The sequence below is a fragment of the Balearica regulorum genome, chromosome 3 (assembly GCF_011004875.1).
Source record: "Balearica regulorum gibbericeps isolate bBalReg1 chromosome 3, bBalReg1.pri, whole genome shotgun sequence".
NCBI lineage: Eukaryota > Metazoa > Chordata > Aves > Gruiformes > Gruidae > Balearica > Balearica regulorum.
The window spans coordinates 106,084,664-106,111,852 of NC_046186.1; the positions used below are offsets into that span (position 1 = coordinate 106,084,664).

Genomic DNA, 27,189 nt, shown 5'->3' on the forward strand with positions numbered 1-27,189 from the left:
CAAATTTAATCTCAGGAGGTACAGAAGGTGATGTTGCATTATATATGTACAGTTTTTCATCTGTGTCAGCATAAGCTAAAGAGCCGTTTTTGTGGAATTACTTACTAAATCCTTTTAAATCTTTTATTTGTGTTGAATATATACTTGTTTTATATAATTTTAAAATTATGACTTTCTAAGTGACTAAATTCAGCCATTAGAACAGCTCCATACTGAAATGTATCTTTGAAGTGAAATACCTAAATTTAGAACAAAATTGCTTCAGTAACAGTATTTTTATTTGTTGCAACAGATTAAATATGTAGAATAAGCTAGTGTTTGTCCCCATAGTTAGTCTAATAACTTAGAGAAATTGTAAGGGCTTATAGTCTACCTTCAAAAAAGATATGGTTAAAGGAGGATTGCCAAGAGCAAAAATGAACCCCCTTGTGACTTCCATTCCCAAATTCTTACATCTGCATAGGAAGGAAGACTGAAGCATGTACCAGTTGAAGCATGATACATGACAGTCTGAAGTCTCCCTACTTGAGTCAAACTTAGATGTGCTTAATGTCAATCATTAATGCCTATAAGAACATGGATTTAAGCCTTTGCTTAAATTTTGCTTGGTAAAAATAGATGCTCTTGTACATCTGTTTCATTCTCTTTGGTATCATGGGATGGAGGTTTTCTGGTGTGTATGTTGTGATTTCTTGGGTCATGTTAATTTCCTGTCTGTCAGAGAAATACAAGATGTGACTGTGACCTTGTGTTGCTCCATTCAACTGGGAAGTGTAATAAAAACAGCTTTGAAATAAAATATTTCTAAGGAAGGAACTTTTTGCCAGTAAAAATGCTGAAACTACTCTAGTAATCATTTAAATCCCAGAACATATCTATTAATTTCACTGTAATTACCAAGAAAAGAAAAAAGACTAATGGTTTTAGACTTGTGAAGGATCTTGAAATAATATTAGTCTGCTCCAAATTGGCTGTTGGCTTGTTTTCAAATAATGATTCATGGTGGTATTTTACTAAGCCTTTTTTATTGTCTTGAATAGTTCAAACTTTTGTTTAACTTGCCGAGGAGTACTATATGTGGTCCTGCCCTTAGTGCTTCAGAAGTTAAAGGAATATATATAGCTTCAATTAAACCTTTGAAGAAGAATATACTTTAAATTATGTATAAACTTTGGCCATTTAAAGCTAGGACAATCCAGTTAAAGTACGTTTGATGGCAATTTTCTTATTGACAGTTTGAGAACTGTGTTTAAAAGTGGCTATACTCATTGGAGAAAAGTTTAGGGAAAGAAGAATACAAGAAAAATATTTGTAGGGTGTATATTACTTGGCTTCTTCATACACTGTCAGATTTTACAACAGAGAAGATGATTTACTTCCTCTTCAAGGCAAGTGAACGAGGTAGATGCTGTTAAGGAAAAGAGCCAGCTTTCCTAGCAGTTGATAATATTTAGTCAGTTGTTGAAGATGAAAGAGCGAAGGCATTAGAAGTCAGTATGGCAAAAATGAGGTTATAAGGAACCTTAAACTGAAAACTTTATGAGTAAATCCTGGGCTCCTGCATGTATACATCCATATAGATCAGTGAAGAAAAGGGTGGGACAGGAGGAACCAAACCTTGGAGATGTTTATAGGAACTTTTCAATTTCAAGTCATCCATATGCTATACCTTTATAGACTTCTTACTTTAGCATAATAATATTGGGATTTTAAACTTATCAAAATAACTTCTGTATGAAAATACATATGTATAGGATGTCAGTATGATTGCATTGGCCGTTTGCCATCTCTGTTGACTTGATGGAAACATTTTCCTGTTGTATGTTGGCATGAGCTAGAAGTTTGTAATTGGGACATGTCAAAACTACCTGTTACTTTGAAAAAGTAGCTTAATAAAGTTGAATACTGATTTCACAGCAGAAAGAAAGCGAGCAAAACCTTGGCTTAGTTAAGTATATAGGGTTTGCCACTGACATTCAAAGAATCTGGTTTTACCCAGTGTGCCTGCTGAAGGTCAGTAAAACATGCACCTTTATGCTAAATTTAAATCAGAGCAAGAATCACTTGGACAATGATCTTATCACTGTTAACACCTTGCTTACAATTGCTTTCCTTGCAGAAAGGCAATGTTATTTGCTCATACTTGCTGTGAACATAGAGCAGCTCCTCAGCTGGAAATGAAGAGGTAGGTAAGAATACAAGAAGAGCAGACAAGAACCCTTATAAAGCTTGGTATCTCAACTATAAAAATGTGAATGGACATCTATGATACAGTTGCCAAAGAGCATGTTGATTTTTGGTGTCTATACTACAAAGACTTTTATTTTGCTTGATTTTATGTATAAGAATAGTCTTAGCAGAAATAATTCATAAATATAAGGTTAAGCAAAGCTGCAACATTGAGATTTCACACTTTTTAATGGGATGAAATAGCAGTTAGTTTCAGGTCATCTCACCCTGATAATCTAGAGATAAAAAAAAAGATCCTTTTGGATCGTACCTTGACATTTTATGTGGGAGAGAACAAGAAAATTCTTTGCATTTTTCTTGCTTTCAATAAAACCTTTAAAAAAAGCAACTTACCAGAAAACTTAATTCTCTGTCATCTTTACAATATCCTTCTGCTATGGGTTGTCCTATTCTTCCTTTATAGATGTAAATAAGTAAAGCTAAGTGCAGATAAATACAATAAATACTACATGTTTAAAAAATAGCTAGAGAGAGTTCATGATTAGAACAAGGGAAACTCTATACATCACAGCAAAAAAAGAACATTGGAGGCTTGTAAAAAAAAGTTTTTTTGGCAACTTAATCTGTTGGATTTGTTGTCTGAGTGATTGTTTAAAAATGATAAAGCACATAGGTGTTATACCTGATATAGCAGCAAAAGCTAGCTTGGTGTTTAAGAGTAATTCAGATTGTTCTCATGGGTCCAATGATGTTCTGAAAACATGAGGATTTTCTTCCTCTGCCGGGATTTAGTTTGTATTGTATGTTCTAATGGAAGGTGTACAATATGATGCATATCTCATTCTGTCCTTCAGGGATTTAGCTTATTCTTGAGCGTAATAATGACAGAAAGCTATGTTTTATCGTTTCTTGTAACCAGATCTACTAACAAAGGGAATAGCTTTCTTCTGGCAAAGTAAAGCGTTGAGGTTAAACACCTCATAATCCTTGGACAGGGGAGTCTTTATATTGATTTTTTTTTTCCAGTAAGTACAGCTATTTATTGTAACTTAACATTTTTAACTCCAGTGAATCTTTAAATGAAAGGCAAGAGTGCAAAATTAGTTTTTCTGCTGTTGGCTTTTTCATGATTTTTTGCTATCGTTATGCTTAGACACCTGTGGTATATGAGGTGCTTCAGAGAGAAGATACCAGTTTGTGTCCTAAAGAGTACACTGTACCACAGATATGCTATGTGTTTTTATGAATATAATGTTGTTATTTGTATCAAGAGAAATATTACATCCATTTTTGTGAATACCTGCATGAAGAGAGTAGAATTAAGATTATGTGAAATGGTGCCTGTCCATACTGCCAGAAACTTGAAGGTGTTACAGATCTACTGCAATGTCTACAATTTCTATTATTCTGGATCCCATTCTGTTGGAGCAGTTGTCATGATTGCTTCTGCTGTGTTATCTGCAGTTCTGTTAGTGATCATTTACAGCCCTGTAACAACTACTTTATGATAAATAGCTGTAAGCTATATATTTGTTTTCAAAATTTTGTGTGGCTCAGTGCCAAAACGAAGGAGACGGCCACCTGACCAGTTAGTTTTCTCTGAATGATTGTTTGAAAAATTGAGCTTTTCCTAATTGGTCATGTTTCTGTCAGTGACCGTTTCCATGCTACACTTGTGCCTGGGTTTGAGCGCTGAAATTATGGTTGGCTGTCACTGTTCATACTGAAACATCACCAAGCATGGATCTCAGCTGGGTTTGCTAAGGGATGGCATTTATTGGCAGTCAGCACTTTATCATCTGAGACCGGTTTCTGCAATGAAGTAGGAAAAGTGCTTGCAAAGACCAGTGCGTATCTTTTTTTGCAATGCTTCTAGTCCATTCAGCTGGAGGATTCCTAGTAAACTGCTTGATGGCAGGCGATGGTCTGAAGAGCGGTGCTTCCTCAGCGCTGGTTCCAGCTGGGAGATGGTACCTCTTCAGCCAAGGCTGCAACGGGCTCAGTTACAGCAAAGCACCAGAATCAGCTGCATATTGGTGCTGGGAGCGCAGCTTTCTGCTTCCCTTAGCTGCTGTCTCCCAGGAATGGAACAGAGGAGAAGCACCTGTACTAACAGTTTCAGATTTAGCTGTGATGCTGTTCGTTGTTGCCTTACACCTTAGAACAGGATGCAACAATCCCAGGCAGTGCCTATCTGCTGCCCGGTGTTGGGGGGTGGTAGCCCCACGGGCAAATGAGAAAAGTTTTCTACATCCGAGCTCCAGTCTCTGCATCTGCACACTATGAGAAAGAAATTAGTTGCATCCAAGTGTCATGAAATAACTCAGAAGTCAAATGTTCAGCCGGAGAAATATTCAGAGTTATAATAGGAATTAAAAATGTTTTAGGAAGGCATTGTTTGGATAAGTTAATACAAAAGTATGTTTGACACTTTTTAACTGTTTAAAAAAACCAACCACCTACTATCAATGTAGACAGGAATATTGATGTTCAAAATCATTTCAGTATATTTTTCAACCTTTAAGGATGTTAATAGCCACTAACACTTTTTTAAAATGTTGGTTGCTCTACAGCAGGTAGAAAACTGTCTTCAAAATATGCTTCAAAACACAGCCCATTTTCCTAATTTTCTGTTTCATGGCTACCTTCCACAGAGTTTCTTGCACCTGCTGAAGAAGCAGCTAGCATTGATTTCTTGTGGTGTGAGGCAAAGGTGGTTACTTAAATAGATACCTTTCTCATGACTGAGGTTTGTGAAGAAAGACTGCAAAAGAATATCTTGGAATATCTAGGTACTTTCATTGTCCTTTGACACATTCAGGTTTGTTTTCCCCTGGAATGCATCAGATTAATGAAACAAATACACTGCAAAAACAGTAAACCATCCATAATTTTATTACTAAGTGTTAAGCTCATGTGGAATGGTCCCATGCTGAGGAACATGCTCATGAAATGTTGCTTTGTGCCATGTAATGTCCAGGTAACATGAAGGTTATATTACTAGATTTAATACTTACGATTTCCAAAACCTTGCTTTCCATTGTGATTCTTGAAATTAGGACCAAACTACCCCTTCTGTTATACCTGTGCCAATCCATTAACTTCTGTGAGAAAATCCCTTCAGTGCTGTAACTGAAAGGACACTTTGGCTTCATGGAGAATCTGAAGGCAGGATGTGGCTGAGTGGCACAGCATGTTCCCCTTCAGGAAGCTAGAGCACTAGTCGTTGTCTTTCTTAGGTTGAAAAATATCTAAAACAATAGTATTTTTTTTTATGTGTGAACTGCCCCTTTTCAAGTTGGTATGTACAGAAAGGCACAAATGTTTTCTATTATATCTGGTCAAAATATTGGTAGAGAAGCTGAGGTTAAGTGCTTATTTAGGCTGGAGAAGTGGCTATTAGAGCTGTAGAAGTCCAGTCCAAACTGGTGCCCTGATCCATCCTCCTGATACTCTTACTTCCTACAGTAAACTTTCAGATATTATAGCAAAACTTTTCAAAAGCACCACTCTGCCTTTTCACCATGTCGCACAGCAGGATGCTGGTCAACCAAATACATTTCATGTTGAGAAACGTCTGGGGTTTTTAAACAATCTATTTATCTTTTCTTTATGTAGTCCCTAATTGTACTTAGGAAAGGACAGGATGAAGCAAAGCATATGCTGGACAGGGGCTGAGGCTTGCAGTAAATGGTGGTAGAATAGAGCCTGTCCTTTTCCTCCCCCTTCCTTTCTCCTCCCCTTGGTGCATAATATGTATTAGATGATAATCAGTGACTGTAATACATGTAATAACTTGGTTGTGCTAGTCCTGTCACAAACAACTGTGATTGTCACTTCCCGCTATCAAACTTGTGAGAACTACGTACAGAGGTAATTTAATACATGGATCAACTTGGCTTTTGTCCCAGCAAAATAATGGAGTTCACTATTTCTTTCTCATGAAAACTGATGAGGATTTTTTTTGTCTAGACTTTTTTTTGGAGGCTAGTGGTGTTATTTAAACTGGCTAAATGAAAGTGTAATACTTCAAAAATTAGATACAGCAGCATTAATTAAGTGGGAGAGATCTGGTTTTGCCATGCATTTCTGTATTTCAGAGCATAACTAAAGAATTTTTGGAGCATAGTTTTCAGGGATAACTTTTCCTATTGACTGATATAATAGAGTCATCACAACAGCTGCAAGGGATTGGTTACACTCCTGGAATTCACCCAGGTGTACACAGGTTTTTTTAATGCATGCTTTTCGAAACAAAACAGTTTGATAGCAGGTGTGACCTTTAACCCTCCCTAACTTTGAAGAACTTCATCATCATCATTTGTTCAGCAGTGAATATATTTTGCAGGTGGAGGAAACAGAGGGAAATGTAGTTTGGTTTTGATGGGAAAGAGGGAGGATGAGGAATGGTTCTGTTTGTATTTTTACCCCTTTTGTGTAAACCAAATTAGGCAACGTTAATTTTTGAAAGTTCTATCTGAAACAAATTTTACGCTCTGTCGACAAAATCAGTTTTGTCGTATAGTTAGAGACGTAATTGGAAGACAAAGTAAAGCTTGAAGAGATTTAAAACATTACCAATCCACTAAGATTTTGCATGCAGAAGGGGCTGGGAGAGCTGTGGAAAGAGTGAATATACAAGAGGATACATTGGGAAGGTGCCCACATCGTCCCCAGAGTGTTACCAATTACACCTTGGTCCTTCCCAACAAATGTTTGTCTTGCCAGCTTTATGAGGACCTCAGATGAGGTTCTGTACCTCACTGTCCAAGCAAACCCTTGGATTTGGTGGGAGTGTGTACATGGCGCTCTGGATGAACCAGCTAACCCTTTGTAGAGTCATGGAGATCACGGTAATGATCGTACAGCGTGGTGTGTGATGAGGAGGATAGCAGTGCTGCAGCCTGTGCGGAGGAAAACAGTGTCCCTGTGGGAGTTCATTCTCAACTAAAACACCTGCTTGTTTTTTCAACCTTGTAAATTAACTTTGCTGTAAAAGTGGGTACTAAAATTGACAAAGTCCAAGGATACAGAAGGCAATTTTCTGTGTCAATATAAACTGGAATTGTCATATAAACCTTTATACAAATCAGCATAATTAAAAAGCTTGTACTATTTGTTGTCCTTTGGCTGTTGGTTGTGCCAAATAGTTGTATGGTGTTGCTCATGGTAGGGTCCATTATGATGCAGGTGAAAACAGGACCTGCTTTCACAAGTGACTGAGCATATATGGAAATTCAGGTCTTTGCAAATAAGAGCTAGAAATTCATGTTTGAATCACTATATTAACAATAAATATGTCTGTACATATTTCTCTCTAATCCGTAAACCCAAGACTGTGTGCTGCAATTACAAAAATCTGTTACAATTGACTCTGTAGCTGTGTCCCCTTTTTCATACAGGCATGGAAGCACACATTCAGTTTGTGCTCTGCGTTGGTGCTGCATTAATCCATGAAAGAGCTTGTATGTTTAAGCATTTCTCTTCATACAGAGTCCTGTTAGTACTAACTTCGGATTCAAGTTTAACGAGTTCTTACTTCAGTACTTAGTTTCTTATTGTCCAGTCAAGCCTTAGTTGAGAAAAGTTGATTTTGTGATTGAGGCTGCAGACAGGACAGCGAGCAGTCCCCTGAGCCTGCCGCAGCTTCTTTTCAGCCTCAGGCAATGCACTGCTGCAGAATCATTTCTGAACTCAGGTTATTTGGATTTCTGTACATTTTGGCTGCTGCTGAGTCTGTCCTTCTTGTGGTGGTACCAGAAGTTTTTGGCATCAGTTGTGAAACTGAGTAAGTTCAGTACCTCTGAAAGTCAGATTTGTACATCTTGGACTACAGATTGATGACATTTCATAAATTTAATCTTAATTTGTGTGGCTGGATTTAACAGAAAATCCTTGTCTGTACATTTCCTTAATCCTTGAGTTACTGCAACTGCAGATTGGTTATTTTTCTTTTCTCCTCCTCCTTTTCTCCAGCTTTCTCATGGCTGCAAAGAACAGTTTTTGCTACTGTGTACTACCTACGGGCATGTCCCAGTTAGCAGCTCCACTGCTCCATTGAGTTGGAGTATTTCCAGATAGCAATGAATTGCAACTGATCGAAATGCGCTTTTATACCATTCTTATTTCTTACAACACTTAAATTGAAAATGTATTTATATTTCTTGAGGAAGTAAATATAATAGCTTTATATTTCTTGATGGAATGTTCCATGATAGCTATATTTATGTGCTATATTGCTTGAGACACACCATGAATGAAGATAAAAAGTAAAAGAGGGCTTAGCATCAGTGTTTAGCTTTGCTAGTTTAATTGATTATTTCATCCTCCCTGCTGAGGAAGAGGATAATAGGAATGGTCACACTTATATTAGACTGTCAATTACATTTTCATCACCCTTTTGCTATTATGTTAGTTAGCAGTGCTTTGGATATATGTCTGAAGTGGCCTATTACTGTGTTAAGAGCTGGTTTGCATTGAATTATACTTTTTGACGTAACAACACGGTGTTTCCGAGACCCAGTTTTATATGGATTATTTCCCCTTTACAGTTGCTCAGAGTTAGAAATAGGTACAATCTAGCAGTACTCACACCTAGTATGGGCATGGTTGCAGCTACCTTGAGATAGCGATGCTGGAATGTTTTGGTTCCCCTGGACTAGAATTTCAAGTCAGTATGTTGAACCTTATCCTTTGAAGGACAGAAAAATCTCATTCCTGAGAATTAATTAAGCTTTAAACTTTTCTGAAAATCTCCAAGGAGTCCAAAGTTTGAGCTATTTATCCAGTGGTATGAAAGTACACAAATCTTTACTCTTTTGGAGACCTCAATGTAGAAATACTAAGTGATGTATTTTATAGAAGCAGCTGTTTCTTAATTCATTGCTTTCTATTCCTTTTTTAAGAAGTAATATTAAATACGTCCTTGGTGGTAAAACAAGTCCATAACTTAAATGAAGCCATAGTATGGTCACATCTGTGGAGTGATTGTATGCCACATTCATAGAAGGGAAATTCTTGAAAGGACTTACAGATTCTTCATGGGAATTTTTAAGTGAAATTTATGTGAAACTTACTGATCCAATAGCTAACAAAATGAAGTGCTCCCTGAACAGTGGCAGATATGAATAATTTGTATTTGGGTGTGCAGTCTTCTCAAAGTAAAAACGAATACAAACGACATTAACAAATACTTGCACAGAAAAGTTATTTTTTTATAGGTACCTCTTGTCATTCAATTTCCTGCATTATGACAAGACAGAATTTATGTCCAAAACCATTTTTTTGTAATGAAATTACAAAGGACAGTTAAGGAGGCTTGTGAATTGCAATGTCAGAACGTGGTGTTTTGGTTGTCCGTTCCCATCATGTGCAAACTTTTTCATGGTTTTCAATGGTACTGAATTTTTATCATGTTTATTTGGTCTCTTGTTGAAAACTGGAAAAGCCTTTTAAATAGTAATCCCAAGAAATCAGCTGCATAAAATACCACTTTTGAAAACCCAGCTGTCTGTAGCTGTAATTATTCTCTGAATTACTTGTTTGCAATGACTCAATTGAATATGATTGTATGCCTTTTAAAATAATTCAGATTCTAAAATATCTGATATTTATAATTTAGCTGCTTATCCATGTATTGGAAGAATTAAACAAATTGGCACATGCACGTATATTTCATTTATCTTCAATTACTCTCTCTTTTCTTCCTTTCAGGCCAGCCAGACCTTTCAAGTTACCAAAAAGGTAAGGTCTAATACTGTCACATGGGAGGTTTGCAGAATTGTAAAGGCAGTAGATAATGTGATGGCAAAACTCTTATTCCCTACACAATGCAAGAGTAAGGAATGTTCAAGGAAAATAATAAGCAATCAAAACAGATTTTAAAAAAAAAAAGTATTTCTTCATGCAGTGGGTAGTGAATTTCTGAAACTGCCGCAGGAGATTGTGGAGGCAGATAGCATCCGCAAGTTCAGACAACATTTTGAAGAACTGATCTGCAGTGAGTCTCTAAGTAAACACTGAAAGGAGGAGCCAGGACGAGCTTTTTAACATCCCTAATCGCACATCTGTGAATCCTGGGGGAGCAAGAAGGGGACAGACCACAGATGGTGGCCAAACTCTTGTGCTCCCCCTAAGTAGTCTTTCTGTAAATAGCTTCTTTTGGACATGCTTCTGGAGACGGCGTGCTGGGCCAGAATTTTAAAATCTATGCAGATTTCAGTGTTCCTTTTTGGCAAATATCTTATGGTATTTTTTTCTATACTCCATGCCATTCTCTTTGTTTGTGCATATGCTTTTTGCACAAGCATAAAAACCCTGTGACTCGGCACCTTTTTGATTAAGGGTTTGAGAAGCAGTTTGATTGTATTAATAATGATAAAAAAACCTGACAGAAAAGTTCAGAATTTTCATTCTAATGATCTTTTCTTCTTCCTAAACCCAGAAACCCCACAGTCAGGAGCACTAGATTTGGAACGCATGTGCTCTGAAGAACGGCAGGGTCAGAGAAAACAGGAGAGCAACTTACCTAAAACTGTTACGTTTTGCCTTCAGTAAAGAACAAGCCTGTTAGCTAAATAGCTGTTTTGAGTTACATAAATGTCTTTGTTAACTACGAATTCAGCCACACAAATATCTGTTGCTCGTAGCAACCTCTATGATATGGAAATGATAAAACTATCCATGTGTTACACTATAGCTTAAAATGAGAAGGAAAAGTGGAGACCTATCTCTTTTTTTTTCCCTTTCTCCTTTTTAAGAAAGCATCTGAGGTCTTAGACAACCTTAGGGCAAATTGCTTGAAATGTCTCTAGTAGTGCTAAATGGGTGAGATAACTATAGATTAATTACTGTATCTCCTAAGCATCTTTAATTGTTTAAAACATGCATGAAGGGAAAAAAAAAAAAAACCACCAAAAAACTCAAACCTTTTTCAGGTGTGTGGAAAATAGCAGAAGAAAAGAAATTAATGAAAATTAATATGTATCTTCATGGTACAAAGCAGCTTACAGCAGTGTTGCCATTTTAACTACTAGATTGAAAGCAGGGGGTGAATTGGCATAAAAAAGATACTTCAGTCAGTGTCATAGTCATTGAGAATTCATAATTTAGTGCTTGAATAGCTTGGAGGAAAAAAAAAATAACGTATTGATGTAGCCATATGCCCAGCTGATTGACCAACTGTAGTTTTAATTAGACATCAAAAAGTAGGATTTAGAATAGTGCTAAGCATATACTTTAGCACTTAGGATGTGCTTTCTGAATGTCAGTGATTCCTTGGCTAAGCAATTGATTTGAGTGCTTTCCTCTGGGACTTGGACGTTATCAGCAAGTGGTCGTTTACATAGAATCTAAGGGCAGTGGCTTACTTTTCACAGAGAAAATAACGAGTAACTGAATGCATTTTACGGCTTTTTAATGGGTGAAAAATAAAAATAGTGCCATGTGTTTAGCCATTTATGATGGGTTGGGACTGAGGCTGGCTGTAGGCAACTTGACTGGAGCCAGAGCCCTCAGCAACACCCCATGATGCTCGGACAAATGAAATTAAAATATAGTGTGGTTAGTCCTTTTTGATGTTCTAGCCCAGGTCTGCTTTGCTTATCTGAATTTCAGAATGTGATCCAAGAAACAGGACAAATTTGAAGTTGTAAACAAGCACTTACTCTCTTCTTTAGGTGGCTTATTAACATGTTAAACATGGCAACTAGGACATAGTTTTTTACAGCTAGTGACCGGAGAATTTAACCAATTTAAGAGCTGCTCAGCTGAGAATGGAAGTGTAGAGACAACATGTCAAAGGGGTAAAGCTGGCACTAGTGATGAATAGGAAAAGAAAACCTTTGGGTATAATTTTTATGACTTCAGAGCAAATGTCTGTAATAGCTAGTCAATCTAGCACTTGGTGTTTATGAAAACATTTAGTCCTATAAATAGGAAAATTCTATTAGGTCATTTACTTCCCTTTACTTCTACTTTGTACAATTGGTCTTTTGGCAAGCTGCCCCTTTGTGATTCATTTTAGTAAAAACTTACACTTAAGATTGCTTTTCAAGCTTTTGCTAATTAAGCTCTTTTGTGAGAATGTAAGAATTATTTCATGTTTACCTAATGGGAAATTGAGATACAGCCAGTGCTTTGGGCTTCCTTGCTCCTTAAAGCTGTACTTGGACCTCTAGACCATACCTATTTCCACATGCTATGGAAAGTCAGCAAGAAGCTTGGTCACTGCCGTTGATTTTACAGCTAAAAAACTGGGAAGCTATTGCTGGAGTGAGGAGCTGGGTGTTACCTCCCTTCTTAACAACGGGACAGAAAATTTCTGTAGAGCAAATAATTGAATTAGATAATGGGTTGCTCTGAAACTGAAGAAAGACCCATAATATTTTAAGACAGGAGAAATAAGTACAGAGGGTGCTCTCCTATAAAGTTTCATGTTACGTTGTATGGAAGTTGAGGAGGAAATAACAGTATAGATCTTCTCGATCAATATTTAGTGTGTACAGAGACTGTTGGTCTGGAATGATGCATAGCCTATAATTATTTTTCTAATGCCTCTTAAACTTTGTGGAACTTCCTATACTCTCTTTGCTCCTAAGATTAGACAATGTCGCCCTTGAAACATAAATTCTACAGATTCAAGTCTTTACTGTAAGAAAATTTATTAAGAAATTAAGATTTCTGGTTTTCATTTTATTTTCTGATACTTCTCTGTCAGTTTAACAAAAATTAAAGTATTTTATGAAAATAATGAAAATTAGATTTCATATAAAAATTCTTGCACTCTTAAAATTTAGAATGAACTTGGAGTTAAAATCCAAGGATGTGTGTTATACTAGAAGACTAAATAACTAAAACAGCTAATGCTGATTAGTTTATGCATCATGTCGCAACTCCCTTGCATCTTAGAATTTACAACAGATTCTATGGATCACTATTTGATAGTTTGAGTATTTTTTAATGACTGTTTTAAATATAGAGGAAATGCGTTCTTTTGGGTTCTACTTTACAATTGATTTTTCTTCTCATTTATGTTTTTCTTAAAAAAGCTTAAGCTTTCAAAGAAGAAACTGATGTTTTCTATCATTAAATTTTTAACAAAGCATCTATTTTTCTAGTGTTCCCCAACCATGGATATTATCCATGCTAAAAGTTAAGCATAAAGTTAAGGAGAAAGTATATAAAAAAATTGGATTTAGTCTTAAACAACAGTTTTCACTTCACATGTGCTATTTTTGTTGCCTATTTAATGTAAAAACATTTTGTCAATTATTGCTATGATAGTTTTTAAGTACTGAACATGTACTAAACAATAGAAATATCTATTTCAGTAGCTCATAGTTAATCACCTCTGTAGCAGCACAAAGAAAATGTAAGATAAAGCCTGCAGTTTTGTCAGAAACCTGGGGAAAAAAATTATAGCCTGATTTGAAAAGCTTTTCTATGTCAGAAGAGAACATTTCAGTAGGGAGACATGATAGTGGTGGGTATTTTTGTTTGTTTTCTTAAAAAAAAAAAAAAGTTTAGAAATAAACTCTTTCCAAACTGTTTTACTTGTGTGATAGCTAGCTTGACTTCATATATGGATGAAAACTAAGAAAATGAGTCAGTGTTTCAGCATGGTTCTTTAAAGAAGTGTGGGTTAATTTTGTGTACAACTTTTATTTCTGTAACATCTTTTTCTCTGCTCTTCTCCATGTAGCTATGCTGCGCTGATAGCCGACTGGCCCGTGGTAGTCCTGGGCATGTGTACTGTGTTAATAGTGGTGTGTGCCCTAGTTGGAATATTAGTTCCAGATCTTCCAGATTTCTCTGATCCATTGCTGGTAGGTAAATATAATCAGTTGCACTGTCAAATAAGTATTTTTGGTTTGCTGGGGTTTTTTTCAGTCGTACCAGTGAACAGCAGATGCAAGTACAGTAATTGATACATTCCTCTTAAATTGAGATCTGCCCAGAGGAAAAAACTGACTCTTAATGTGCCTGAAAAGGTTCCCTGTACTATGAATCTGTTTGGGAATCAATTTTCAGAGACATTCAATTGCTAGTAAGTTCTTGCAGAAGCAAGTTGTGTCTAATGAATCCACGAAAGAAATGAAGTGTTAAAAATCCTTGTAATTCTCTCATTGAAGAAAAAAAAGTATTAAATCTTAACATTGGAGCAGCTAATGGTGATACAAAGATGCAGTTGCCATCAGAATGCTGTCCACTAGTTTAAATTCCTTCTGCATTTTGCTATTGAAAGCTCATGTCCTTCAACAGAGCTGCTGTACATTGAATAATGTAAATTCATCCCAGTTTTAGATGTACAACATAGTGCAGCACAGGCCGTACATTCTAAATCAGGTTTCAATGAGCGAGGGCCAGGATCTGCTGAAGAAAAGACGATTCTAAGTGCCTTCTGGGGATGGAATGATATCCATACTGAAAGTAATTTTTATCAGATTCTATTAAATACTGCGCTCGTTTCTTACCTATCTTACCCATGAGTAGCTTTCAGGACTTCTATTGAAAATACTGTGTTTAATTATTATTGTCAAATAAAAATACACTATCCCTATAAGTTATTCTTATTTATACTACAGTAATGTATATCTGTACATACCCATATGTAATGGATATTTCTTGAAAACAGCCAAGTTATTAAAATTCTTTCAGAGTCACTTTCAGAACTATTTAAAGATTTGCCTTATTCTTGGAGAAATAGAGAAGATATACTTGAGTATTTTTTAATCACGTTTAATCAATAAAGAATGACAATTGAGATACAGAAGAGGACTTTGTAGAACACCCTTGCTCTGAAAACTAAGTATGGAACATTGGGTAGACTAAATCATCATCGCTCCTCAGGGAGAGGAGTAGTATGTGCAAGAATTCTTAATCTCTTGTCACTCTATGCAGTTGGTTGTTATTTTGTCTGATGTGTCATAAAGTATTTTACCTTAAAAGTAGATGCCTGGAGTAACTGTGCTTCATAATGAAAACTATCCATCATTTTAATCATGTTTCCACTTTCCCATTTGAGCTAAAGAATGCAAAGTATTAATGGAATTTTGTGATGCTTTTCTCTTAGGGTTTTGAACCAAGAGGGACAGCCATAGGACAAAGATTGGTCACGTGGAACAATATGGTGAAAAACACAGGGTACAAAGCAACACTTGCAAACTATCCTTTCAAATATGCAGATGAGCAAGCTAAAAGGTAAGAATTTCTATTAAAAATGCATTTTATTTCATTGGGGGGTTTTGTGTGTACGTAACACTTGCTCCAGTACCCTCTGAAGTTAATGTATATACTGTGTTGATTTCAATAAACATTGAATCTGATCATCTACAGTTCTCAAGGCCTTTCACGTAGAACTAGATATTTCCCACTGCAAGCTTTTTTTAAAAAGTGTATAATTTTAGTTTTCTCTTTGAATTGTGGATCTTTTCAGTACTGGGCTCAATGTCATTTCCTTTGAAGTCTCTAACTTAAACAAAAAATTCAGTGACTGTTTCAGGTTTTGTATACCAAAGCCACATTGGTAAAAATGTTTTCTCACATGTAAGAGCTATTAAGATGTGTTTGGATGCTCCTTCTATTACCTTTGCTAAGGTAAGGTGAAACTATTTATTCTGTTTTAGTCATCAAGATGACAGATGGTCAGATGATCATTACGAAAGAGAGAAGAGGCAAGCAGACTGGAACTTTCACAAGGATACCTTTTTCTGTGATATTCCAAGTAAGTGGAGAAATGATGTAAGAAAGGCTAAAAAATTCTGCCGGTTGAACGATTTCTGAGCTCTTCTGTATATCGTATGCCTTATTAGGAAAATATTTTTTGCTTAGAATATTCATAAGCTTCTCCTTTCTTTGTGCAGAAGTCTTTGAAGAAATTGGGCTGATATGTGTTGTGTTAGTTCTTCCTAGGAACCAACTATATTTACTTAAAGTGCTTCCTTTAAGTGGTTCCGTTTCTTGTAATGTTTTTTATTAGCTATTGGTAATGCTGATCATTGTGAAAGCAGTGTTTTGTGTATGACTATAGAGGTAGCACTTAATTCACACTGGGGAAGAATTTGAGTTTTATCTGTGCCGTTAACTCTTAAAAAAACTAAATCAAAATACTTTTCCTGTATGTGTACTGAAAGACATCCACAGGTCATATCTTGTACAGAGTTTGTGTGTGTGTTTAGGGGAAAGAAAAAAACAAACAAACAAAAAACCCACAACCAACCAAACGAAAACAAAACCACCACAAAAAACCTACACACACACAAAAAAACCCTGCAAACAAAACACCCCCCTCAAAGAAAGAAAAATAAAAAACCACCCCCACCTTAAAGTGCTGAAGCTTTATGAAGCTGTCTAAGTTAAACTAGAGGAAAAAAAGACAAAGAAGTCTTTATAGACTTTTTTACAAGGCATACTGCAAAACTGTGCTAAGTCATGTTCTGGCAGAGAGCGTGCATTTGCAGATGTAGATCTTGCCTTTATTCATATAATGACCTGGGCTCTTTTGCAGCCACTACAATATGTGAGGACTGATAATAGAGCACAAAAACATAATTGTGAAATTATTTGTTTATAGTACTTGATCTGAGAGAGCAATGACTAGTAAAAACCAGGGTGAAAACAGATTTATGATTATTTTTTTCCCCCTGATTACGGTATGGTCTTACATCTAAGAGAGAGGATGTGAGCAAGGTCGTCATTTCTGCTCCTGTGAGCAGAACCAAATTAGACTGAGCATATCTTGTGTAAGGAAAAGGAAATGTACTTGAAACTCTACTGAGCATTAACTGCAGCTTGAAGCAGAATTAACTCCTCTTATCCTGCCCGCTGTTTCTGCATATTCTCACTCTCATTCTTTCCACTCCTGTTTCTGCATAGTCTCAGTTGTGACGGTCATGAAGGAATTGTGCTTCTATGGGAAAGTCTGCCAGTCCATTATGTAAAGAAAACAGTTGATTTCCTCTTGACCCATTTTTGTCATTCATGGTATCTTTCTTTGTCTGTCTGCTCCAGGATCTGCAGATTCCAGTTTCCTTGATCCTAGAGCACAGCCAGAGATCATAAAGCTCTAGCCCAAATCTTTTCATTACAGTCTTGTGAAAGGCAAACATTCTGCACATTCACAGCAGTGGGAAAAATTCAGCCTTTTGGGTTTTGGAATATTATAATTAACATGATAAGCTTTCTTAACCCAAAGTACCATATTGTGTTATGCAGTACTGTATATTTGTGTTTGTATATGTGTTTCTCTTGTTAGCTGTGCATAAATATTTCACTGCCACTAACTGATTATTTCGTTTCCTAAAAGCTGTCTTCTAATAAATGTGAGCAATTTTTAATTTAAGCTGTGTGTGTCTAAACTGTAGAATTCTTAAAAAACGTCCTCAAGGATATCACAATTTCCACTGCAGTCATTTGCTTCTAAAGCAAAAACATTCATGTAGAAACAGCTTTATAATTATTATTTATATTCCCAAATGACTTACTAAATCAGCCTTTGATTACTATTATCTGCGTACTGCCATTATGCTGTGCCAAGAATTTCATAGTTTGCTGATTAGATCTTTTGATTTTTATTTGTTTGTCATATTTCAGAAGATAGTTTGCTTGAATAGAAGTCTGTAGAGCTTCTGAGTGGTATATAATATTGGAGATGCCATATTTACTATAAGCACTTTAAGGAAACTGAAGCTTTCATGTGAATGGAGTCTTACAGATAAGTAGCTCATCTTGAAAAGGAGGTGGATTCCCATGACCTGACAAAGATTTCATCTCTGTCACTTGAATGGTGGGATTTTGCCTCAGTCTTTGATAGCAGACACACCCAAATAATCTGTAACACCCCCTCTCCTGTAATTGCAGGTGATCGCTATTCACGAGTGGTGTTTACATCAACAGAAGGAGAAAATTTGTGGAATTTGAATGCAATTAAGTCAATGTGCAATGTAGATAACTTGAGGGTAAGTAAAGATGGCATTAATTTAACTTGCAGATATGAAATATGTATTTGAAACCTTGTTTCGCTGCCCATTGCTATCCAGTAGCATATAAGAGGACTTCACATTGCCCACATCCTTTTTGGATGGTCAGTCAGCATGCAAAGTCAAAAAACAACTTTCATTTTGTACAATTGGATTATATGGGGGAATTTATTTGGTTTTGCTACTACATCCAGAATGGATGCAGTTGCTTCAGAAGTTTCTTTGCAGAAAGGATTATCTCAACTTTTTCTGTGTGTTTTCTCTTAGAGTATTATCCCATGGATTTTTATTCTTGTTTCCTAGCAAATACTTTTATTTTTCTTGCATTTTCACCTTCTGGTGAAGTGGCTGCATCATCATAGCATACACAGTTTTCTTTGACAGCCAGTGGGTCACTCAGATTTTTATTTTTTTAATTTTTTTTTGGTCAAAAGAGAATAGGTTGGCAAATGGACATCAACGGAACACAGTAGCTAGAAATATAGCCCAATTAATTAGATGTGGATAGCAATACTTTCAGAGTAATATTAATTTTCTCTTTAAAACTGAGAAAATTAAATAAGACATTTCAACCTTGTCTATCTGGCCCCACTGTAATTTTTCTTGACTTTCCTTGTATTCAGTACCTTGCATAGTTAAAATAACCATTGTAATAACCAGCTTCAGAGGTCACCATAGCTTCTTTTACAGGTGTTAGAAGATGTTAGTGCACTCATTGAAATTGATGTCTGGTTTCAACTGATGGAAGTTAACTGACAAAGGCTAAAATAAAATAAGCAATCAGATGGTACATTTGTAAAATACAAGCTTGTCACTTGCTGGAAATGAGTACATTTTTCTCCTTTGAGCTGCTGAATAACCATACATTTTTGTGTACTGTTGACTTTGGAAATAAAGCAATGTATTTTTCCTCTGTTAATAATGATCCATTTATTTCCAATATTTTCTCCTCCAGAACAAAAATAATCATCAACAATTAACTTCATATTATACTACACTTATTTCATGAGGAATACTTTCATTATTAGATTTATCATTGCCTTTTAGACAACTGTATTAATTTAGCAAATTCCCAAACTCTTTTCCCCAACAGCTGGCATTTGCTTGCTTAAAACATTGAGCTGTAGTGAAACATTGTATAATGAATCTCCCTTGGCAGGCTGTTGACAGGCGGTTTGTCCTGGTTGGCCTCTGGTTGGTGTAAGTCGTTTTTGTCCTCACAAGCTCATGAAATGTTCCTTATTTCCCCATCAGAGATAATTGGGCCAGCAGGATGGCTCATGTGATTATCCTTTATCTCTTTTGATCAGAATGAGCCAGGTGAGCAAAGTACAGTATTTAACCTAACCCAGCTGAGTCTTGAATGAACTGAGCTAAGGAGTAATCATATTGCCAGTTCACTAGGGAGATACAGTGGAGAATAACCTTTTACAAGGGTAAAAATGGAGAGTTAGGGAGGAGATGCTGATCTGTGCATTTAACTGTAGAAGTTTAGTCACATAGACAGCTGATGCAGGTAGATCCCAGGTAGTAGAGGTCATTGCAAAGCAATGCAATCTGAATAAAAAAGGAAAAATATTTCTGTATAGCAGAATAAAGACAGTTAATTACCTCTGAGGAGTGATCTTTGTAATGGCTGCATTACTCCTGAGGAGTTTTTCTTTTTTTCATCCCTATATGCACACTTTGATAATAATGTATTATTTCAAATACTGTTTTACATTCTGAGGGAAGGATGAAACTATTTGACTTCAAAAAACAAGCACTATCCATCTTGTATCCATAAAAATAGCTGTTCTTCCTTTGAAATAAGAACACTTCAGAAAATTAAATGTTGGCTATTTCAGCTACACCCACAGTTGTGTAGATCTTTATAAAGAATATTGTTGCAGATAATGTTTCTATGGGTGTTTTTTGTAATTTAGGTTTTACTTAAGAATACAGTAATCGAACATCTCAGCTGAGCATAATGACAGTGCATCATGATAGCAGCATTGATTTTTAGCTAGTTAGTAGACAAATTGATATGGTTAGGTTTTGCAATTATTGCTGGTCTATATATGTAAATTTATAATAAAAATTAGATACTCAGGGCTCAGAAAGGCCTGAAGCCTTTTTCATTAAATTTTAAAAAAAAGTGCTTGTTACTTACATGTAACATGTCTAAATGATTTTAACACTTTCTAACAATTTCTAAGCACTTCTAACACTTTTTAGAACTTATGAAGTGCTGCCATATGCCCCATTTCTGAACGCTAAGTTCTGGTAGCAGCCAGTCCCTAGAGAGGATGCTGCCTTGCGCTGCAGCTATCGGAAGAAATTGATGGCTTCAGTGACCTTCTGCTCTTACAGACTCTTTTGGCTGTAGTTATTTTTATTGTTGAATTCATACTTGTTTAGGGCCACAATTCTGTTGAAATAAGTGGCAAAGTTTTCCGTATTCAAAGACAGGAAAATCAAATGCTATTTTCTGGAAATGCAAACCTTAGCATTTATGTATTTTTCTGATGATAAGCAGGATTTCGGCACCAACTACTATTTGCTTTAGTACGAGCTAACAGTATATCCCCTATGTGTTAATTGTATTCCCATCTGCTTGTAACTGCTTTAACTATATGTTTTACTGACACTTAGGGGCTCCATCCTGCAGCTGCTTGGCATATGGTAGTCCTATAATCTTCATGGAAACATTATATACAAAATAGCCATAGGAGGTGTTCAAATTTTTTACTACTTGGATAAGAGGAGCCCTTTCTTTCACCTGTTAATTGCAGAATGTTTTCCCCATAAAAACTGTAAACAGTTATTTTTATAAACTTTAAAGACTGTAAATGATCTCCTCAGACTGCTTCCCCAAACCTGTGCATTTGTGATTCTCTGTCACTGTGTAGACTCATTTGGGCAAATCTGCCCTCAGATACAGAATGTACGCAGGTTGCACAGCTTAGTTTTCTTACTCGTTCCAAAATAAATGAAAATGTTGCCAGTGGCAGACCAAGTCTGGCAACAGCAAAATGGCCTTTTCAATTCCTTTGGATCGCCAACAAAGCCTAGTGCTACAATATATTAATTTTTTATGTAGTATTTTAATGAGCTATCCAGAGCTAAATTTTGTATTTTAATTTCTAATTTCCAGCTGCCAGCTCATGTTACTTTATCTTTGGCAACAGTTACTTTACCAGTGAATGTTTATGGCCTGCAGCAAGTGTTGAAGAACAGCGTATAAACCTCATTGTCCCATCCTGAACTTGAATACATAGAGAAGACAATACAATCCTTTCCTCCCAGTTTGCCTATTATATCCTCATAGGATTAACCTGGAGATGTGCCATCAAAAATACACATATGCTATTCCAGTGCTTCCTTTTATTTAGTAGGTTGTTCAGTTATTCCTGAGTTTGCGTGTGTGAGTGTTTTTATCTGGAAACAATCAAATGTGAATTATCCTGGGTTTTTATGAATGCCAGTTTGTTATTGTTCAGAAACTGGTTGACAAAATTAAGTCCATATTAAAGCTTTTATAACTGTCATGAGAATCCCCAAGTGTAGGTTTTTTGTCTGCATTATAAAGAATTGTTAATAATAAACCTGTGCAATTTTGCTTAAATACCACCCAACCCACAAAATGGTATATTTCAGATCATCTAAACTTAAAACATATATGGGTAATGGTTTCAGGGCCCAACTCTGTAATCTCTTAAGCACATGGCTTATTAATGTGATTATTAATATGTGTTCATTCTATGTAACTTGATTAAGACTGAAATTTTACATATATCTAACTATTTGAAGGATTAATTCTAATTTGTTATGTATGAGAAGCCAGAAGTTCTGGGTTTTAAGGCTTAAAACCTTTCCCCTCTCAGGATTGAGTTTTCCCAACTTGAGAAATATTCCCTGATCTAACCTTGTTACTGAAGAGTTTCAGTTCTATTTTATAGATACTTTCAATTTTGCCTAGAAGCACCTTATGGTGATTTAGCTAAGTTGTGCTCTTACTGACTTCAACTAAATCGGGGATATTCTTGAAGTGAAAGAAGAGTATCTACATAAGGGATTAATGCTCATTTGGCTGAGTCCTTAACCAAAACGTTCAAATTGCTATCATTTTTTGTAAAGCTCTGGTAGGAGTTCCTAGGCTTTGGGCAGTCACTTGAGCTGACAGCAGAAGTCCTCCCCCATGACTCAGCTCTGTCCCCTTTCGGCACTTGCCACTGATGCCTGCTTGTCCCCGTGACTTCTCTGGCCTTGCTGCTGCCGCCTCTTCCTCCACTCCACTTCTGAGTCAACTCTTAGGACTTTGTCCCACAGTGGGTGCAGCATTCAGAGGCGTGACCGCCGTCTCTGTGCGGCAGGGCTTATTTTGGGGTGCTTCATGCCACAGTGGAATCATCTTGTGTTTGAGCCTTGGAAATCCTGCCTTACTCGGGGACATGCAGTGCCTGGGTGGCAAGCTGACCTGGTTGGGGGGGAAATGCCTGTCGGCTGTACAAGAGCTAAAAAAGACTCATAAAGTGAAGTGAGGGTTGTAGAAGAGAGGCCGGATGATGGAAGTCGTTGTAAAGCTGTCACATCCTTTCTTTCTGGATGGTAAGTCCCTGCCTCTCCTAGGAACTTCAGTATGTGATTCCAAGCAGAATGAAACTTCATTGATGTATGGCTGATGGTTTATTTTCAGGAGTATAGCATGAGATAATAGAAGAGAGTTAACAGTCCTCAGTCTGGAAATAAAACCACCCCAGTGCATCTTCGAACAATAGAATTACGGTATTCTTAATGCTTCTGCCAATTTTATGCCTCTGTGACAACTCAGTATGCTGAGTTACTGCTGGTTTAGTCTGCTGCATGTGAGAGGATACTGATCAAAAACAATGTGTGTGGCAATAAGAATTTAAAATGATAACAGAAAAGAACCGTAAGCTGAATTTTCATTACTTTGGGATTTTTTTTGTGGGTGAATGTTTCTAATAATTCAGACTGTTACTTTAAACTGGATTTTTTGCCCTGCCTGTCTTTTTACAGATCAGATCCCATTCCCAGTTTGGCGACCTCTGCCAGAGAGCCACTGCTGCTTCGTGCTGTCCCAGCTGGACACTGGGCAACTATATTGCTATTCTAAACAACAGGTCATCGTGTCAAAAAATTGTAGAACGAGATGTCTCTCACACCCTAAAGCTGCTTCGCACATGTGCCAAATACTACTACAATGGAACCCTGGGGCCAGACTGCTGGGATATGAGTGCCAAAAGGAAGGACCAACTCAAGTGTACAAATGTGCCTCGCAAATGTACCAAGTACAACGCTGTTTACCAGATCCTTCACTATCTAGTGGACAAGGATTTTCTAAGCCCAAAGACAGCTGATTATGTCTTACCAGCTTTAAAATACAGCATGCTCTTCTCTCCGACTGAGAAAGGGGAAAGCATGATGAGTATTTACCTAGATAACTTTGAGAACTGGAACGCTTCTGATGGTGTAACAACTGTCACAGGGATTGAGTTTGGAATAAAACATAGATTGTTTCAAGATTACCTGTTGATGGATACTGTGTATCCTGCCATAGCCATTGTAATTGTTTTATTAGTTATGTGTGTATACACGAAGTCCATGTTTATCACGCTGATGACTATGTTTGCAATAATTAGTTCCTTGATTATTTCTTATTTTCTCTATCGGGTAGTATTTAATTTTGAGTTCTTTCCATTCATGAATCTCACGGCATTGATTATTCTTGTTGGGATTGGAGCAGATGATGCTTTTGTCTTATGTGATGTTTGGAACTACACAAAGTTTGATAAACCTCATGCTGGAACCTCTGAGACAGTGAGCATCACATTGCAGCACGCTGCTCTTTCCATGTTTGTCACGAGTTTTACTACCGCTGCTGCCTTCTATGCGAATTATGTCAGCAATATCACAGCAATCAGGTGTTTCGGTGTTTATGCCGGCACTGCCATTTTGGTGAATTATGTTTTGATGGTTACATGGCTACCTGCTGTAGTTGTATTACATGAGCGATACCTTCTCAATATTTTCAGTTGCTTTAAGAAACCTCAGCAGAGGGTATACAACAACAAAAACTGCTGGACAGTGTTGTGCCAAATGTTCCGCAAGATTATTTTTGCAGTCTCGGAAGCATCCAGGATATTTTTTGAAAAAGTTTTGCCATGCATTGTTATCAAATTTCGATATATTTGGCTTTTCTGGTTCCTTGCCTTAACGATTGGTGGAGCGTATATTGTCTGTGTAAATCCAAAGATGAAATTGCCATCATTGGAGCTCTCTGAGTTTCAGGTATTTAGGTCTTCTCACCCCTTTGAACGATATGATGCAGAATACAAAAAGCTTTTTATGTTTGAACGTGTCCACCATGGAGAAGAGCTCCACATGCCAATTACTGTAATCTGGGGTGTCACTCCTGAGGATAATGGTGACCCTTTAAACCCTAAAAGTAAAGGAAAACTGCAGCTAGATAGCAGCTTTAATATCGCTAGCCCAGCTTCACAGGTTTGGATTTTGCATTTCTGTCAGAAGTTAAGAAATCAAACATTTTTTTATCAGACTGAAGAACAAGACTTCACAAGCTGCTTCATTGAAACATTTAAGCAGTGGATGGAAAATCAAGACTGCGATGAGCCATCTCTTTACCCCTGCTGCAGCCACTGGAGCTTTCCATACAAACAAGAAGTTTTTGAATTATGTATCAAGAGAGCTATAATGGAGCTAGAAAGAAGCACAGGGTACCATTTAGATAGTAAAACCCCGGGGCCTCGCTTTGACCTAAATGACACCATCAGGGCAGTGGTGTTGGAGTTCCAAAGCACCTACCTCTTCACTCTGGCTTATGAGAAAATGCATCAGTTCTACAAAGAGGTGGACTCATGGATTTCAGGTGAGCTTAGTTCTGCTCCTGAAGGTCTTAGCAATGGTTGGTTTGTGAGTAACCTCGAATTTTATGATCTTCAGGACAGTCTGTCTGATGGTACTCTGATCGCCATGGGTCTTTCAGTTGCTGTTGCATTTAGTGTAATGCTTCTTACAACTTGGAATATAATCATAAGCCTTTATGCAATAGTGTCAATAGCTGGAACTATTTTTGTCACTGTGGGTTCTCTGGTTCTTCTTGGATGGGAGCTAAATGTGTTAGAATCTGTCACTATTTCGGTGGCTGTTGGCTTATCTGTAGACTTTGCTGTTCATTATGGAGTGGCTTATCGCTTAGCCCCTGACCCTGACCGAGAGGGAAAAGTCATTTTTTCTTTAAGCCGTATGGGTTCTGCTATTGCAATGGCTGCATTGACTACATTTGTAGCTGGAGCAATGATGATGCCCTCTACGGTGTTGGCGTACACACAGCTTGGCACTTTTATGATGCTTATAATGTGCATTAGTTGGGCTTTTGCAACGTTCTTCTTCCAGTGCATGTGTCGATGCCTTGGACCCCAGGGCACTTGTGGCCAGATCCCACTACCAAAAAAATTGCAGTGTAATGCCTTCTCTCAGACCTTTTCAGGAGCCCAAGGAGGCAGAGGTCAAAATAAATCACATCCTGTTAGCAAGTATCAACTGGACTCCAGAAATCAAAAACCAGAAATGGACCATGAGCACTATGAGCTTGAGCCTCTGGCGTCCCAAACCGCTATCCCTGCAGATAAAGTGACTTATGAAGAAACTCATATCTGCTCAGAGCTCTTCAGCAGCAGGCCCCAAAACACATGTATGCCTATGCATTCAGCCTATAATAGTGAAGTGAGTAAAAGCATAAAAAATGTTGCTAGTTCAGCCATGCTACAGACATCTGTTGACCAACACACCATATGCCCAATTTACTCTCAAAACAGGCAGTGTAGCTGTTCTGATGCATACAAGCAAGTGGCGGTGAAGTGGAGTCCACGCTCACGTCAGCAGTTAAGTGACACCTTCTGTTACCAGTGTTCTCCTTCGCAGGGAACCGTACAGATCCAAAGCTCTGTAGCTCCCATAAATGCTTTACAGCAAGCGGCCGAAGGTTATGTGCATCCAGTCCAGCATGTCCTCCACTGCAGTTGCCTTCAAGGAAGGCTCAAAAGAACGATGACGCAGAACTCTCTGCCTAAAAATTTTTTCCTCCATTCCGTGCAACAGTTTCAGGCGCATCAAAGAATAAATAGGGCAGATTCACATGCTCATCAAAACCCAGAGGAAAACATAAGAACTGTTCCAAAGGTGATGAGCTCCTCACAGTTTCTCTGCCACAACGCAGGACCTCTGATAGTACGTTGCTCTGAATGCGAGAACAGTGTATCAAATAACCAAAAGGGATTCTGTCAGCAGACAGACAAGTGTGATGGAAAGGGTGGTACAGAAGCGAATGGGGTTGAAAGCAAGAAAGCCTCTCTGTCAAAGCAGAAAAAGAAAGCTGAGAGCAAGATAGATCAGTGTTCTTTGCAGAATGACTGGGTTTTGAAGGCTGACCAAAATGATAAAAAACATCTGCTGAATAGGTCAGTGGGAGAGGCTCGCTATGAGGGTTGCTGTGAAAATTCACACTGTTGTAGCAAGGCTATCACAGTGAAGTGCAATTCTGTTGACTGTCAAATGCCAAACATCGAAGCCAATGTGCCTCCTATGTTAATGCGCCCAGAACTTTCCAATGAAAGTTTGTTAATAAAAACACTATAATAGATCTTTAATTTGGCAATCTTGTGTCTTTCTTTTAAAAGTTAGTTTAAAAAACTAAAAAGGAAAGTCCTGAATAAATATGAATTATAATTTGCATTTTGGAATGAAAAATGTATTTTATAGAACAGTAACATTTATACACTTCATAAAGCCATTACATGTAGTAAAACCTGATGTTGTCCAGAATGTTTTTTTGCTGTAGCTTATAAGATGGATTATGCTTAATTTAGTTTTTCTCCTAGGGCATTAGTATATGAATTTTCCTTATAAACTATCTCAAGAAATAAAAAGCATTACAAAGAAACTCTCCCTTTTTTGAAGCCAAGGCTTGTGAGATTGGTAATGTGTGGGGCGGACTGAG

General features: G+C 37.2%; 1 protein-coding gene across 6 annotated transcripts in view; it reads left to right on the forward strand.

Moving 5' to 3' along the window:
• Positions 1-26,847, forward strand: part of DISP1 (dispatched RND transporter family member 1) — a 91,096-nt gene extending 64,249 nt beyond the window's left edge. For 3 of the 6 annotated variants that reach the window (XM_075749338.1, XM_075749342.1, XM_075749339.1), the window contains exons 3-9: positions 2,120-2,185; positions 9,904-9,933; positions 13,892-14,015; positions 15,263-15,390; positions 15,816-15,913; positions 18,049-18,146; positions 23,190-26,847. In XM_075749338.1, coding sequence (XP_075605453.1) covers positions 2,120-2,185; positions 9,904-9,933; positions 13,892-14,015; positions 15,263-15,390; positions 15,816-15,913; positions 18,049-18,146; positions 23,190-26,828 — 4,183 coding nt within the window. In that variant the 3' untranslated portion in view covers positions 26,829-26,847. The remainder of the gene's footprint in view (positions 1-2,119; positions 2,186-9,903; positions 9,934-13,891; positions 14,016-15,262; positions 15,391-15,815; positions 15,914-18,048; positions 18,147-23,189) is intronic. The other 3 variants (XM_075749340.1, XM_075749343.1, XM_075749341.1) reach the window with 1 other exon arrangement.
• The last annotated feature ends 342 nt before the right edge of the window (positions 26,848-27,189 follow it).